The sequence below is a fragment of the Jaculus jaculus genome, chromosome 6 (assembly GCF_020740685.1).
Source record: "Jaculus jaculus isolate mJacJac1 chromosome 6, mJacJac1.mat.Y.cur, whole genome shotgun sequence".
NCBI lineage: Eukaryota > Metazoa > Chordata > Mammalia > Rodentia > Dipodidae > Jaculus > Jaculus jaculus.
Window position 1 is genome coordinate 124378398 of NC_059107.1, and position 16392 is coordinate 124394789.

At 40.2% G+C, this 16392-nt stretch overlaps 1 protein-coding gene across 3 annotated transcripts in view; it reads right to left on the bottom strand.

Moving 5' to 3' along the window:
• Lin7a (lin-7 homolog A, crumbs cell polarity complex component) overlaps window positions 1–9615 on the bottom strand; it is a 160040-nt gene extending 150425 nt beyond the window's left edge. The window contains exon 1 of one of the 3 annotated variants that reach the window (XM_045152746.1): window positions 9281–9615. In XM_045152746.1, coding sequence (XP_045008681.1) covers window positions 9281–9362 — 82 coding nt within the window. In that variant the 5' untranslated portion in view covers window positions 9363–9615. The remainder of the gene's footprint in view (window positions 1–9280) is intronic. The other 2 variants (XM_045152747.1, XM_045152748.1) reach the window with 2 other exon arrangements.
• Between the last annotated feature and the right edge of the window lie 6777 nt (window positions 9616–16392).

Sequence of the window (16392 nt, forward strand, 5' to 3'; positions counted from 1 at the left end):
AGATACGGACATAGATATATCTTATGACGATATGGTTATCTGATAGCTACTTTTTATCATATTAAGGAAGCCCCCTACTTACAAGTCACTAAAAGTTGTATGCTTTGATATCACATATTAATATTACCTTTTGTTACATGTTATTGTCAACTGTAAAGACAATAAAATTTTATCCTTTATTCTGTTAATGTCTAAAATTACTGCAAAATACTTCCAATTGCTGAACTATCTTACTTTCTTGGAAGTCAATGTTTCTCAATGGAGGGGGTGGTACTGATAACCAAGGGGGAATCTAAGCATTCATCTCATGTTTCCAGTTACCCAGTAATGGGATTTATGAACTTTAAGATGGTTTTCAGTACAAGGAGTTTAAGATACTAAACTTGCTAAATAACAAATGAGTTTAGGGACCTAATTACCCATTGTATCTTAGTTTAGGCTCATTTGTAATTTTTTTGATGAAACTGATAGTTTTCATCACATTTTAAAACATTGCTAAGAGTGATTCCTTCCCTGGGAGAATTCTAACATTTTTATAAATAATCCCACATAGATAACAGTATATTCATATTTTATTACATTTTTTGTATTAGGGAGCCTTGCATGTAATTTAAAAAGGATTGTTTTTCATATTTTCATAATTTAATCACACAATGCATTGTGAAATTGTTAAATAAAGTTGCCAATATTTTTCAAATCGACTACTCTAAACCAGATTTTTCCAGTCTTGTACCAATGCCACCAATAAGAATCTAATAATATTTTAAAGTGATTCAATCTAAATAATAAAAATTACACACTTACTGAATTATATTTGTTTTATTTAACCTATTTTTCAAGCTATGTACAATTTTATAATATTGATATTTCTGGTCAAATGATTTATGTTTTGAAGCTCTAAGCCACCATCAGATTTGATTAAAATATAATATTCCAGCACTAAGGCAAAAGTATTGGTAACAATGTTGGACAGGATTGAAAAGCAAATATTAACTTCAACCACTAGAATCTCCACACTTTCAAAACAGCCTGTCTATATAAGACAATGATGTTATGAGTGTTAAGTATAGCTATTTGGAGCTTTTAAAATTTTAAAAATTATAACATTTACCTACTATGGTATCACCACTTCCATTTCTAATCTTCAAAACCCCGGTGTTTTAAAACTTTGCTTTATACTTGTCTACAAAGAGGCAACAACAAATACATTGACCTCTCATTCCCTAAAACACCTTTATCCACTTTTGCAAAGTCAGGTTATCCTTCCTACAGCTCCTACTACTCTTTAGTTGTTGTCAAGTATCAGTTTAAGCATCCTTCATATACTTCCCAATCTTCCCATCACTGTCCAGTAGGCCCAGCATCTCTTGTTCCACCCTGTCTTCTACCCTGAGGGTTAATATCTTATATTATGTGACTTCTATCATTTTACTCTTTTTCTAAATATTATTATATCCAAAAGGATAATTTATTTTTACATTTTAACTTTTTCTTGACAATTTTCATACATATATGTAATGAATTTTGTTCATAATTTCTTCTGGTTTCCATTTTGAACCACTTTATCCTTCCATTTAACTCCTTTTTTCCCAACTAGACCCTCTTTTGCTTGGATTTTGTTTGTTTGTTTGTGCTTCTCTACCATCCATTACAGAAGGCTGAATGGTATAGTTACCTTCTTGTGGCTGGGACAAACACCCAACCAAAACCAGCTTACAGGAGGAAAGCATTTATTTTAGCCTCACAGATTCCAAGAAAAGCTTCATCATGATGGAATAAGCTGGATAACTTCATCATACAACCATAGAAGAGAGAGGAAATGAATAGCCAGATCTCAAGCTGGTTCTCTAGGGGTGGACTAGAGATCCACCAGCAGTGACTCACTTCCTCCAGCAGGGTTCTGCCAGCTGGACATTTAAGAAGGATGCTTTATTTTAGACAAAAATATATGAAGATATGGGATATTAACATTCAAAACCATCACATTCCTGGCCCTGGACTCAAGAGCTTCATACAATGCAAACTGTGTTCAGTCCAACTTCTATACTTCCATAGTCTTTATCATTTTATTTGTTTGTTTGTTTGGTTTTCGAGGTAGGGTCTTGCTCTAGCCCAGGCTGACCTTTGTAGACTCAGGGTGGCCTTGAATTTATGACAATCCTCCTACCTCTGCCTCCTGAGTCCTGGGATTAAAGGCATGCACCACCACACCTGGCTGTCTTTATCAATTTTAACACCATTCAAGAGTCCGAAACCTTATCTGTAATTCAAGACTGTCTCTCAACTGTGAGCCTTTTAATATCAAAACATAATTTCCAGACTCCACCATATAATGGTACAGAGTAAACATTCCCATTGCAAAAAGAAGACATAACAAGGAGAGACTGGACCAATGCAAGATCAATAACCAACATGCAAACATCAAATATGTGTGGTTCCAAGTCTGACATCTATAACCAGTGACAAAGTCTGCCCCTCCAGCTGGATGCTCACAGCCAAGGAAACACCGAAGAAGCCAGTATAGTGCAGGTCTTGTGCAGGAAACCACAGTTGTTTCCAGGTTATAAATTGAATGACCACTTCATGTCTGGAAGACTATGCTAGAAGATCTTATAATAAAATGACATATATGCCAATGTACTGGAAAAGTAAACAAAAGATGCAGAAACAGGTGGACCTGAAATAGCTCCAATGTTGCTAGTTTTCTGTCCAACACAAATGTCTGAGTATAAATTCAAAATACATTTCAATACCACATTGTTTTGTAAGTGAGCATTGGACATATTTTGCTGCTACTAAGCACATCTTCAAGAGAAGCTAGCACATTACTTATGAAAAAAAATCATAAAATCTCAACTACACAGATTAGCGGTAAAGCTGTGGTGGGATCAATATGAATCCAAGTGTTTGTTCACATTTGCCAACATAGTGTGCTTTCAAATTTAACCTATCTTAGCTTGTTCCTCAAGTCATAGTATTATCATTCATCCGCTAGTGGTGTACAAAGCATAACTACAGCGTGGCTCATGTGTGTTTGCTCGGTGATTCTTTGCACATTTTAAAAATCCTCATAGCTGTATGAGATGAGCTGCTTCAGTCATGAGTTGAAGCAATAGGATGAGTGCAGGCAATGCAGTCAAGGTTGTGAATATCAACAACTCCTCGCAGTTTTATGTATTCCCCATGCTCTCCCTCACCCTTACCTCAGGAAAGTGACAATCTAAGATAGCCATCTTAGCTGCATTATTCCCTCAATGATCCATACACTCTACTGTATACCTAGGATCACTTTATGATCCTTGAAAAACTATCCCAGAAGCAAAAACATTAACTTCTCAAATGGCCAGGCCATACCTTTCCCAAGAAGTTCAAGACAGATTTTAAAATGTGTATTAAAGTCTCAAGAAATATAAGAGTAGGCCACCTCTTAATGCACACAGAGTAAAATCTATCAGGGTCCTGGGGATGGCTCAGCAGGTAAACTGCATGTCTTACAAGCATGAGGACCTGGACTAGAATCCCGGTACCCATGTAACAATGCGAGTGGTGGCGGTATGCGCTCCTAATAGAAGCACTGCAGTGTAGAGATAGACAGGTTCCTAGGCCTCCCTGGCCGGCCACTCTAAACTAATCTGTGAGCTCAGGCCAATGAGAGGCACTGTCTTAAAAAATGGTGGGAGGAGTGGACAGAATTCCTGAAAAATTACCCCCAAGTTGGTCCTGTGGCCTCTAGGCATAAGTGAATACATGTACATTTATATCAATATACCATGTTCATGTGTATAAGCATGTGCATGCGTACAAATGCACACATGCACACACACGCACACACACACAATACTTGACTGTTGGTGTTGAGAGGCTTAAAGGAGGAGATTTAAAGCATCTTAGCACTTCCCTTTTTCCTCCCTGATCAACCACCAAGCCATACAACTTTAAAAAAAGATTGAAATTGTAATTTTTTTTTAATTTTCTTTCTTCTTTATGTTTTTCTTTCCTGTCAGAAAAATAAATCTCAAAATATAAGGGAAAAAATTGTAGCAAGAGAAGGGGCAAATCTCCATCAGCAAAGGCAATTTTTAGGCAAATACGGATTTTTAAAAAGTGGTGAATGCAGCAGATTAGAAAAGCTATAGGCTGCCCAAGGCTGGAATTGGAAGATACATAAAGTAATGAGCTCTGCATGCCTTCAGAAGTGCAAAGGAAACAGAAAGATTTTAATGTATCACCAATTCTATGAGAAGTAGGGGACCCAAGGGATACTCACTGACATGCAAGTTTTCTTCTCATGTTCACTGCCCCTATATGGTTGGAATTCATGAAAGAAAGCTCTCATTGTGCCACAAGAGAATTATTCAAGGACAAAAGTTTGATTTTTTAATGAGGAAGCACACTAAAACTTGTTTCATCAATATTTTAAATTATGATTTGAAAGCCAAAAAATAAAGATTTCCATTTACATTTTCAACTTTAGTCAGAAAAGTTGGATGATGTGGATACCAATATTTTATCATATATACACAACTAAATAGGTTATAAACTACTGGGTTTGTCATCAACTGCTAAAAAAATTTAAATATACAATGTTAATCAACTAGAAATTTTTAATGACTCAGTTTTTTTTTTCTCAAGTGGCCTCTATGTTATTCCATTGTAGGCCATAGGATTTAAAATAAATCCATTTCGCTTGAGTTTAAGGAGAATGGTAAATAAAAGAAGTGTTTCACGAGTTCTTTCTGACCTTGAAACTGACTGTGGGGGAGATTTGAAGCTACTGTTGATAAGTGCCTAAATCTACAGTCTTTAATAGAGTGTGGCGTTTTGATGTTCCTTAAAATGAAGGTATTAAGTATCACGGATTGCACTCTGCTTTGTTGCCTCAAGTTTAGCTGAAGGTCATCCGTGGTATGAGAGATTCAAATCTGGGCCAGCCAATCTTTAGTGTCACGAAGGGGTGCAGTGAACATTTGAGAGCCCAGAGGAAGAGAATTTCATGTTCATCTCCTATCAGCATCTTTGCTTTGACACACAGAGAAACTACATGTACTTCTTCCTGCACCACTGTCTAACAGAAGATATATCAGACTTCTCATACCATGGTGATTTGGATTCAACATGTAAAAGTATGCACTGTAACATGTAGATGACCACGTTCAACATATCTTTGAGAATTGGGCAATTTTTTTTCTAGCAATAAAATATGTAGAGCTGCTCTGTAAATTTTCTTGCCCTACATATCCAAATTTCTACCCACCTATATGTACTTAGAATGTAATTATTTCTTGATAACTTTAACTATTGACTTTTTGCCATTAATATTGTATTATCCAGAAGTTAACCAAGTTGCAAATGTGGAGCCATTGTTATGTGTATACTTTCGTCCCTCTGTGTGTTTTTCTCCATGATCATAAGAATATCATCTATGAAGTCTAAGCTTAAATCTTGCTTTCTCAATGAGTCTTCCTTGACCAATACTAGTCAAATAGTTCCTGGCCCATCCTTCTCCATCCTACTAACTTGTTTGTTTGCTTACAGTACTTCATATTCTCAAGTAATCTGAAATCATAATTGTGAGTCACATTTAGCCAGATACCATTAGCTTCTCACTCCTTACTTTTCCTCCCCAGCTCTGATTATTTTTTTATGTTAAAGATGCCCCCACATAAGTGCATCCTTCTAAGCATGATACTCCAAATATGTCAAGTTCTCTCTTTGCCTTTTTCAAAGCTTTTCTCCAAATTTATCACCTCAGCAAATCTTTCCTTGACTCATCCTGACCATTGCACTTTATCTAGCTTGTCTTCTCTGTAGCACTTATAATTGTATCTGTATATTTTAATTGTGCAACTCATTAGATTATGCATATTTGGGTCATAAACATTACTATAGTGCTCAAAGCAGTGCTCAGCATAAGATGGGCACTTCTTTGGTAAATTAATTAATTCATCTCTTTTCATGTGTATCCCCCAGTAGACGCTTAAGGATCACAGAAGCAGAAACATGTTTTTTAGTGCTTTCCCATACCATCTTTCAGGCAGCAGGTGATAAATGAATATTGAATGAATGGTTTTGTGAAAGTGTTTTTTTATTAATCTTCCCTCAGAAGCCCTTTATTACAATGAAAATTAGAATTATTTCTGTTTAGCTTCTCATGTGTAATAATACCACCATAGGATTTGGCTTGTAGTAGATTAAAAAAAAAGAGAGAGAGAGAGAAGAACTTCAAGGGACAGGAACTTACTTGGGCCACAACCACCTAGAGAGCAGCAAGGTTAGTCTGATGTCTTTAACAGCATATGGGAAATAAATTTGGATATTTGCAGAGACACAAATGCTCCAAGTCACCCAGTTCAACCCTTAATGTCAACCTGGATCTTGTTTCCCAGAGAAGCAAGATATTAAGTGCAGACTTCTAAGTCTTACTTTCTGATTATCTTTCCTGAATTTAAAGTGGACTCAATCATAATTTCAACCTATAGTTTTGATTTATTTCCTTAAAACCTTGTCATGAACATTCCAAATGGATACAAGTTTTGGATAAGGACACCAAGCAAGAATTAGATTTTGACATAAAATTTCTCTTCTACTCATAGACTAACCTTGAAAATGTCTCATTACCATCTCTTCCGTGTTTTCCATTTGTAAAAATGAAGACACCAGAAGAACCAGAACCCTTAAGATCAGGGAATGTGTCTTCTGACTAGCTAAGGTGTCCTTGGTGGACCCTGACAATACACTCCTGTCTCTCTCCCCCTTTGCCTACTGACAATAATCATGGCTGGTGAGTGACTGTGGTTGATGAGAATCCACCAAGTAGTAGGGGAAAGGTTACAAACCAGTGTCATCTCTACCATCCTCTCCCATGCTGGAGTATGACTGCATTGTATCTCAGCTACTAAACCCCTGTAATGAAAGTGTTTGAGTCACTGCTATCTAGTTTGCATTTTATTTTTAATCTTACCATGAATCAGGGTAGACACAAGGATATCCAAAATGGATTTATAAATGACTTCATCCCTCAATGCAGCTCCACCCACTGGGGACATAGCCAGCAAGGGATGATACAAACCTTCAAGAGGCCACAGTGGTGGGCAAATTTACAGTGAATCACACATAGCAGCTTGGACCTCCCTGAAGTCTCCCAGCAGTGAACAAACACTGAACTTAACATAGACTAACTGGCCAGCTCATCAAGCCTGTCCAGTATCAGAATTACCTCAGCTGGACTTTGGTGTCTAAACGTCAGCTTACTTAAGGTAACTGCTTTTATTTTCTTAAGCATTTTTTTTAGAATCCTATATATTAGCAATTAAATAATAAAATTCCTTAATTAGTCATATTTTTGCTATCACAGTCAGGTAGAGAGGGGAAGATTTACACCTGTTGACCTCACATAGCAGTTTTAGAGACGCGAGGACCCATCATTTGTAGGGTAAAGTCGGTGGTGCACCGATGATGGGTTCACTCAGACGCATGCGCATCTTCTGACTGGACCTCAAAGTAGAGCTGGGATGTGAACAAGACTGAACTTTAAATGTTGGTCTGTTTTGCATCTCCTACTCAGAACAACAGATCGGGACATCTAAGGGCTATGATAAAACCCCCAAATGAAGCATTTCTATTGGAGGAGGAGGATATAAACTTGCTCAGGTATGCAATCACCCTGAAGTATTTTTTTTTTCCCTTTGGTTGTTTTACTTGGGATGCCTAACGACTATAATTTAGTCATGCAGTAATATAAAAACTCATCACATTAGAATAGAAATACTCGGAAAATCCATAGTCTCTAATAGCTTGCCATCTGCTTGGCTCTAACTGGCATTGGATTTGTTCTGTTTAGTAGAGATGATATTCGGGGTGAAATCATAGATTCTACGATGGAATTCTGAGATCTTTAACTACTGGCATTAATTTGCCGGCTTGTAAATCAACATTTTCCAGTTTGAAATCAATTATTTTTCAACTCTGACCCCAAGAAAGGTTGCTATGGGTACCTCATTATATCTATCCTGAACCAACAGATTGAATTAAAGTTATCAGGGATCTCAAAATTCAAAACCTCAAACTGAGTTCACTAGCTTTTCCTCTGTACTTACAGCAGGATGCGACTTTACCTTACTGGGCAGTGTAGTTTAATCCACTAGGAATTTTTTTAAAAAAGAAAATTTAAAGGGACAAGGACTAAGTCATTTTCCTATGAGCACAGCATTTCTGAATGGCCGCCCTGGGTCCTAAACCCTGCTGCTGTGGACAGAGACAAGGGGCAGTGCCTCCTGAGCACAGCCCCGGACTCCAGAGCTTGGGTAAAAGGCATGTGAACGCGGAGGGCAAACTCACACTTAGGGACAGGTTCCAGCGGACACCTGGGCTCCAGACAGGCCCTGCACCCCTGTCCTTGGCTTTGGGGAGGTTTAACGAGGCAGCACCTCTTTCCATTAAGTCAAAGGGCAGGACGCACAGGTCACGGGTCAGAAGTTTAGTATTTTTACTCAATCTGAGCTTTGTCCCAACACCTCCCGTAGGCCCGGCACCGAAGTGACAATTGGCTGGTGAAGAAGGAAAAGGTGGGTTGGAGCGGGAGGCGGGGGAGCCGCCCGGCGGCGGCTGGAGCAGCGCGACCTCCGCGGCAGTTGGGGACGCGGAGCCCCGGGGCGCCCGGGGTCACGCGGCGGGACACGGCGTCCCCGACCCCCGGGCTGCGCGGGCTCCGCCGTGCCCTTTCCGCCAGAGGGCAGCGCCCGGGCGCCGCAGCCCCGCCACCCACGGGAGCGCCCTGCCCGCTGCCCGGGCCACGTCCTGGTCACCCACGGTCGGAGCGACCCTCGCTTCGGGCGCGGGGACAAACTTCCTTCCTCCAGGTCCCCCAGCCGGCAGTTGGCAGGCGGCCCCCGGCCAGTGTGTGGGTGTCCGCGGCCGGCCGGCCGGGCGAGCTGCCCTCTGCCCAGCCCCGACCCTCCCGCCCCGAGCTGGCGGTCCCTCGCATCCTCGCCAACAAAGCCTGCGGCGGGCGGCCACCCCGGCCGCGAGCTGGACCCGGCAGCAGCGGCGTCGGCTCCCGGCCACGGCATCCCCGCCCGCGAGTACCTCGGGAAGAGGCGGCGGGGACCCGGCGGGGACCGAGCCGGCGCAAAGTGTCCTGCTCCGGGCGCGGGTCCCCGCGCGCTCGCCCTGCCTGCCCGGCCGCAGCGCGTCCGTCCCGAGGTCCCCGGGGCCCCGGCAGGGCGGAGGGGAGGGGGAGCCGAGCGGACGCAGTGGCCCCGCGGCCCGGCAGCTGCCTTACCTCGGTCCAGAGTGAGCGGCTGGACCACTGTCAGTGTCGCCATGTCTGCCGGGGGAGCCGAAGTGACGCTCGGCTTCAGCATCAGCAACGGCTGGTAGTGAGAAAAAGAGGAGGAGATTGGGGGCGGGGGTGGAGAGGGAAGACGGAGAGGAGGGGGAGGAGAGGGAAGGCAGGAAGGTGGAGATGGAGGAGAAGAAAGCTTGGGTGCGTTAGAAGCCAGATGGAGACGCAACTGTTCCGAGGCGGAGAGCTTGGTATGCCAGCGCCTGGAGAAGCGGGGCAGGTACCGGAGATGCCTGCCCACCCGCCTGCCTGGCCGGGCTCGAGGAAGGGACGGTCGGCCCTAGAACTTTGCTCTGTCAGCCCAGGAGTACGGGCTGAGCGAAGGCTGCTGTCGCTGGCTTTCAACTTTCCACTCCAACCCAATGGTCACCAGGGACTGGCGTTAGCGAGGAAGAGAGGGGATGGAAAGGGAAGACTGGGGAGGGAGGTGGAAAGATGAGTTTTGTTCAGATTAAGAGAAAATTGTCCACCCAGCAATCTCACCACCCCATTAAAGAGAAAATGTGTTTGTAGCATGAGAAATGTTGAGATTTCATTGTAGTTGCTGTTAATTTCTGTTAAAGTTTTCTGTTGATGCTGTTTGATGGGTTTTTTGTTTGTTTGTTTTTTAGAATGTTAACTTCTAACAGTACGTAGGGTAACTGACAGAGCCAGGGTTCTATCCGTCTCTATCGGTTATCAGTCAGGGCTAATTCTCCCCTTAAGAATATCAGCTGCCCTGGAGATAATGTGCCCTTATAAACAAACTTCTCAAAAATGTGTTTTATAAAGCTCCAGGAATATTTGTTTCAACCACGGTTTGAAACATATGTATGCAGGACTTTTTCCACTTTGATGATACGAGGCATTTATTCATAAGTATCACTTATGAACAGATGACATGTGCCAGGAATTGAGCCAGGACTGTTACAGACCAGATCCTGATTGGGAATTAAAGTGGTAGATACTATTAAAAGGCTTACTTTATTTGTTTATTTATTCTCAATTTTCAGGAAGGTTCTCATATCTCTCAGGTTGGTCTGGAGTTCAGTCAGTGGCCAAGGATAACCTTGATTTTGGAACCTTGTTCACTCCCTTCACCCCCTGAGTCCTGCGAGTGCAGGCCTGCACCATAGTGTTTGGTTTAAACATGGGTATGGATTGAGCCCTGGGCTTCCTGCATGTTAGGCAAGCAATCTATCAGCTGAGCCATATCCCAAGTCAAAAGGATACGTCTGAATCAGTTGACAAGGATTCAATTACTGGAGTCTTCAAATATGAGATTTGCTCCAGCAGAGACAGCGCTTTTGCTGAATAGAGACTCATTTCCTGAAGGCACAATAAAGCACAGGAAAACCTCTTATTAACCTAATAGGGATGACTGGGCACCCAGGACTGGGAATGACAAGGTTGCCTCTACCTCTTCCTCTTCTTTGTGACAGCTTAATTGGTTATGCCCCCAATAAACTTAAAGGCAGACACTGTTTAGCAGAAATGTGTTTCCATTTAATCAATGCTATTTTCTTCTGATTATAATATAGATTCTTTGTTCTTTGTTTTTTCTAGGTAGGGTTTTGCTGTAGCCCAGGCTAACCTAGAATTCACTATAGCTCAGGGTGGCCTTGGACTCATGGCAGTCCTCTGCCCTCCTGAGTGTGAATGCTGTGATTAAAGGCGTGCACCACCATGCCTGGCTAATATGGATTATTTCTGAAGATATTTTCTATTTCAGAGTGTGAGGAATTTTAAAAAGGCACATTTCACCAGTGGTTGAGAAAGTCAAAGATGATTGGCCCTTCATGCACTTAACTGGCCTAGAAACAATGGCCCAATATGGCTAGCTTGTCGTTAAGTGTTTTCCAAAAACGCTGCTCTTGAAATTCAAATCTGATTGCGGTGATCTGCCAAAGACACAGGCTCTCCAGATCTCAGGGTAATACTGAACAAGGAAGAAGCAAATTCTACTTTGCAGATCACTGAGCTTTGTGAATCTCACAGGATCTTACAAAGAAGGGGGTTAGTGGGAATAGGAGGAGATAAAAGAGGGTAATGTGGGGGTCAGTGTTACCAAATACATTGTATATATGTATAAAATTGACAATAAAGATAAAAATCTAAAAATGCTTTTAAAACTGATGCAAATTACCAACTTAAAAATGAATGTGCTTTAAAAACAGCACAATGCATACACTCACTAACATGAGCATACACGCCCTTTCAGCACAGTGGTACCACTTTGCAAAGAGCTGCCCATGCAAAGGTTCACAAGACAGTCCCCTCACCACTGCCCAGTCCTGATTGGCTGCTAGTAGCAACATGCGAACAGCATGTGGAATTCTGCACAAAGGTATCCCAAGTGCCACAGAAGGGCCGAGAAGGAATCACTAACTCTTGGATCCTCATTGTCATTTCTGAATTAGGCAGCAGAAAGAGGCGAAATTGTGTGCCGTCATATCAGAGTGCATTTCAGGGTTTTCCACAAAGTGCTGGAACTCATTCAATAATTGAGAAAAAAATGCAAATCCCTTGGCCACTAATGTACTTCTTTAAAACAAAATACTTTGTTAGAAATGCTTATTGAGGAGCTTGATTCATAATCCTAAAAGCCATAATTGTACCTATTTCAACACAAATCCCAGATTGTGAGGTTTATGCAGGCAGGGTTTTTGAGTTTTCGCTTCGTAATGGATCTCAAGCACCGAACATTTGATGGCATGTTTTTATTTTTCTTGTATTCCCTAATTGAAAATTTGCCCTATCATTTTTCTTGTATATTGTCTCTATAGGTCATTTTGTTTCAAGAATAAAAAGAGAAAGTAAAAGGAGGAGTACTTCTCCATGTAGTCATCAGTCATATAAAACGGGGAAAATTTGGGGTCTTTATGTCTTCATAAGGGTAGAAAATGATCAATAAATCAGAACCTGGGCTTGGAGAGATGGCTCCATTGGCTAGCATGAGGACCTGAGCTCAGATTCCCAAGAATCTATGAGGTTCACAGTAAGCAAAGGAGCCTGGGTCTATGATCCCAGGACTTGGGAGGCAGAAACAAGGGATTCCTGGTCCAAGCCACCTAGCTGGACTAGCTGAATGGGGAAGTTCTGGGTTCAAGTGACAGGTCAAGAATCTGTACCAGTAAATGGAGGATGGTAATTGATATCAACCTCTGACCTACACACACAAACATAATTGTAATAGTATTTTCTTAAAACATATGTAGTTTAATTCACTGGAAATTGCATTTTCAATAGAGTCAATTAATTTAATAACAACTTATTAAGTATTTTATATGCACAAGGGTTCGTGCTAGGATTGGCAATCTTCTGATCATTCAAGCTAAAAGAAGTAGATATTTTATTCCATTTTGAAGATAAGCAAACTCAGGCTCAGAGAGAGGTTAAGCCACCTGCTGAAGAACATTAGCACTTGTATCTAGAAGCCACCGTACTCCCCACTGAGAAACAATACTTTATCTTATGAAATATTTAGTGACTTCAGATTTGCATTTTATGTTGGTAGCCTCCCCCTTTCTCTCTCTCCTTCTCTCTCTGTCCCTTTCTCCCTCTCTCACTCTCTTTTTCTCTCTGTTGTGCTTGAGATATACTCAAAGAGGAGATAGGATGAATAAAAACATTCTAGTTCCAATCTATGTACATATAACTAACATTAAAGTGACTGCCTTCTGTGAAATATAAAATATCTTCTTGTTAGAAAATTCATTCAAGGGGTGGGAGAGATAGCTTAGTGGTTAAGGCCCTTGGCTGCAAAGCCAAAGGACCCAGGTTCGATTCCCCAGGACCCACGTAAGCCATATACACAAGGTGGCGTATGTGTCTGGAGTTTGTTTGCTATGGCTGAAGGCCAGGTGCTTCCCCTATTCTCTCTCCATCTGCCTCCCTTTCTCTATCTCTCAAATAAATAAAAAATATTAAAAAAAAAAAAGAAAAGAAAATTCATTCAAGGGCTTGAGAGATGGATTAGCAATTATGGACCCAGATTTGAATCCCCAGCACCCACTTAAACCAGATGCTCATAGTGGCTCATGGGTCTGGAGTTCCTTTGCAGTGGCTAGAGGTATCAGCATTCCCATTCTCTCTCTCTCTCTCTCTCTCTCTCTCTCTCTCTCTCAAATAAATACAAATAAAATATTTAAAAAAAAAAAATTTATTCAGAGCTAGTTCATTTCTCCTTCACTTAAATGAATCTTTTAGTACTTTTTTTCAAAATAGGGTCTCACTCACTGACATGGACTTACTCTGTAGTCCCAGGCCGGACTCACACTTCACAACAATCTTCCTACCTCTGCCTTCCAAGTACTGGGATTAAGGAAGTGTGCCACCACAGCTGGCTGAATCTTTTAAAATTATATGGTAGAATCAAAGGGTTTCCAGAAAGCATTAGCACACCCAGAAAATGTGTTTGGCTAGGTTTTAAATGGAGTATACTAAGCACAGTTTCATATGAGAAAATAGCACCTCCAAGCTGGAAGTCTTTCAGCCTGGGTGTGGAAACTATTTTTGAGTGATCTGCCATATCATGGTAACTATCTTAATTCACACAGCTTTGTCAAAATAGTTTTAGATTAAGATGAAGTTTCAGCCTAGACTTCAGAATGTAAATGTTTGTGTTTTTAGCTCATTGTAAGTAGAATAACTTAGTAGAGTTATTTCTTCCTTAGATTTGTTTTGATAAATGCTGTCTATTGGTTCAACAAATTCTCAGTCTACTTTCTGCTGGCCAGGCACTGTTCTACACACTGGGATGTTGACATGAGTAAAAACAAATTTTTGTTCTTACTTGGCTGGTATTTCACAGGGGAGAGAAGGCAATAAAAACAAGAAGTACAAGGGTGTCCAAGTACTCTGAAGAATGAAAATATGACCAAAAAAGTTCTAAAATGAAGAGAAGTATACAAAAGAGAGAGAGTGAGAAAGGAAGGAAGGAAGGAAGGAAGAAAGAAAGAAAGAAGGAAGGAAGGAAGGAAGGAAGGAAGGAAGGAAGGAAGGAAGGAAGGAAAGAAAGAAAGGGAAAGGAAAGGAAAGGAAAGGAAAGGAAAGGAAAGGAAAGGAAAGGAAAGGAAAGGAAAGGAAAGGAAATAAATCTGAACTAGAACCTTCAGGACAGATGGCAGTAAAGCCAGGACAGGAAGACAGACATATTTGGATGAAGTCAGTTCATTGTGGCCTATCTGAGAACAGAAGCCCTGAGACACTGAGAGTCAGATAATGGAAGGTAACAGAAATAACAAAAATTTAACGAACTTCCCAGATTCACATTGTGTCCATGATAAAATCAGCTGTACAAATATAGTCCATGCTAAGGAAAAAAAGGAGTTGTAGCACCTATAATATAAATTACACCAGAAGGAAGCAAGAGTTACTGGTGTAAAATTGGATGTTAGAAAATTAAAGATGAAAAGAAAAAATTGAAAATAATTCTAATTATTTTTAATTTTCCTCAAAAGACATGAAAAGAACTTAGAAGAAATAAAGCTGAAATCTGAATAGTCTTTAGTTGTATGACAATGTTTGTTTTATTTCACTTTATCAGCTATGCAGATCATAAATATAATAATTAATCTTTACTTTGCTTCTGCCATAGGCAACAACATGTAATTCATAACAGCAGAGCCCTCCTAAGTTTTGAGCATGTTGTTTATGTCTATCTGGTGCCTAAACTAAAAAGTGATATTTTTCTTTCATTTTGAAATGACATCTTTCTGTTATCAGATTTGGAAGTCATGAGAGATCTTTTAGTTGTAAAATCTAAATCTAAATTCAATGCTTTTAAATTTCTTCATTTTGTCTTTATGCATAGCAACCTTACATTTCCCAAAATTTCACTTTACATCACCTAGGGCATTCTAAATGGTTAAAAAAAAAAAAAGATACAAGACAAATTTGTAAAGTTATATACAACTCATCTAAAACTTTCTTAGGAAATATTTCCCAACTTTTAGAACCAGAAATCTTTACCAATTTTAAATAATATTAATTATCATAATAATTAATATTATTAAATAATAAATTAATAAAATCAATATAATATTATTAATAATTAATTAATAAGATTATTAAATTAATTAATAAATAATAAAATTAATGTTAAGATAATATTAATTATTATTGCCTTAATAATGTCATTATACTCTAGTTACAGTGAAAGACTATACTTGTAACCAACATATGCCTATCAAGTATGTACTGTGTGCAACAAAGTTCTTATGCATGAAGCTTAATTGTGTGAAAGGAAGATGGAAAAATATAAGTGTCCAAGAAATCAGGCAATTTTAAATAGGAATGAACACCAGCATTGGTAGCATTGGTGTGCAAGACCTCTTTGCACTATGTTGTGAGACCTGGCTGTTGTGTCATTTTGTAACAGCATCCTCGGTGGCATCAGAGTGCATCTTTATCATGGGGGATTAGTAAACACTATACATGAAAGTTCAGTTTTTCAACTTATAAGGACAATGAACATGTGTTTACAGCACATCCCAAAGTTCACAGTGAAAATGAAATAAGAATCTGTCTTGGAATGTGCAAGAGGGGATCGGGGCCGCTTCAGCACATTGTGAAAGTCACAGTGTACTTGATAGAACTCATTTCTAAACAACACATCTGCACAGTACTTGATATGTGCCTTACTAGACAGGACATTGAGCCTGGGATGGAAATAGAAGTCCTTGACGTTATTTTAGAATTCATGAAGTACTTGGAAAGGGAATAGAATCATAGAATGAATTGTCAAATGGTGTACCACCAAGCAGAAACAATCCTGTTTATTTGTGACTACTTAGGTTATGGAGATGGCTCAGTAATAAGAATACTTGCCATGTAGGCATGAGGGTCTGAGAGGGCCTGACTCACCCTGAGTTTGATTCCCTAGCACTCACATAAACTGCTGGGCATGGTCGCAAAATACCTGTAACCCCAGTCCTGAGGGGAACAGAGACAGGAGAATTGCTGGGGTTTGCTGTCCATCTGGCTGACAACAAATCAATCAAAAAACAGCTCAGGTTCACAGGAAACTTCCATCTCAAAGAACATGTGGATGAGCTATACAGGAGAAA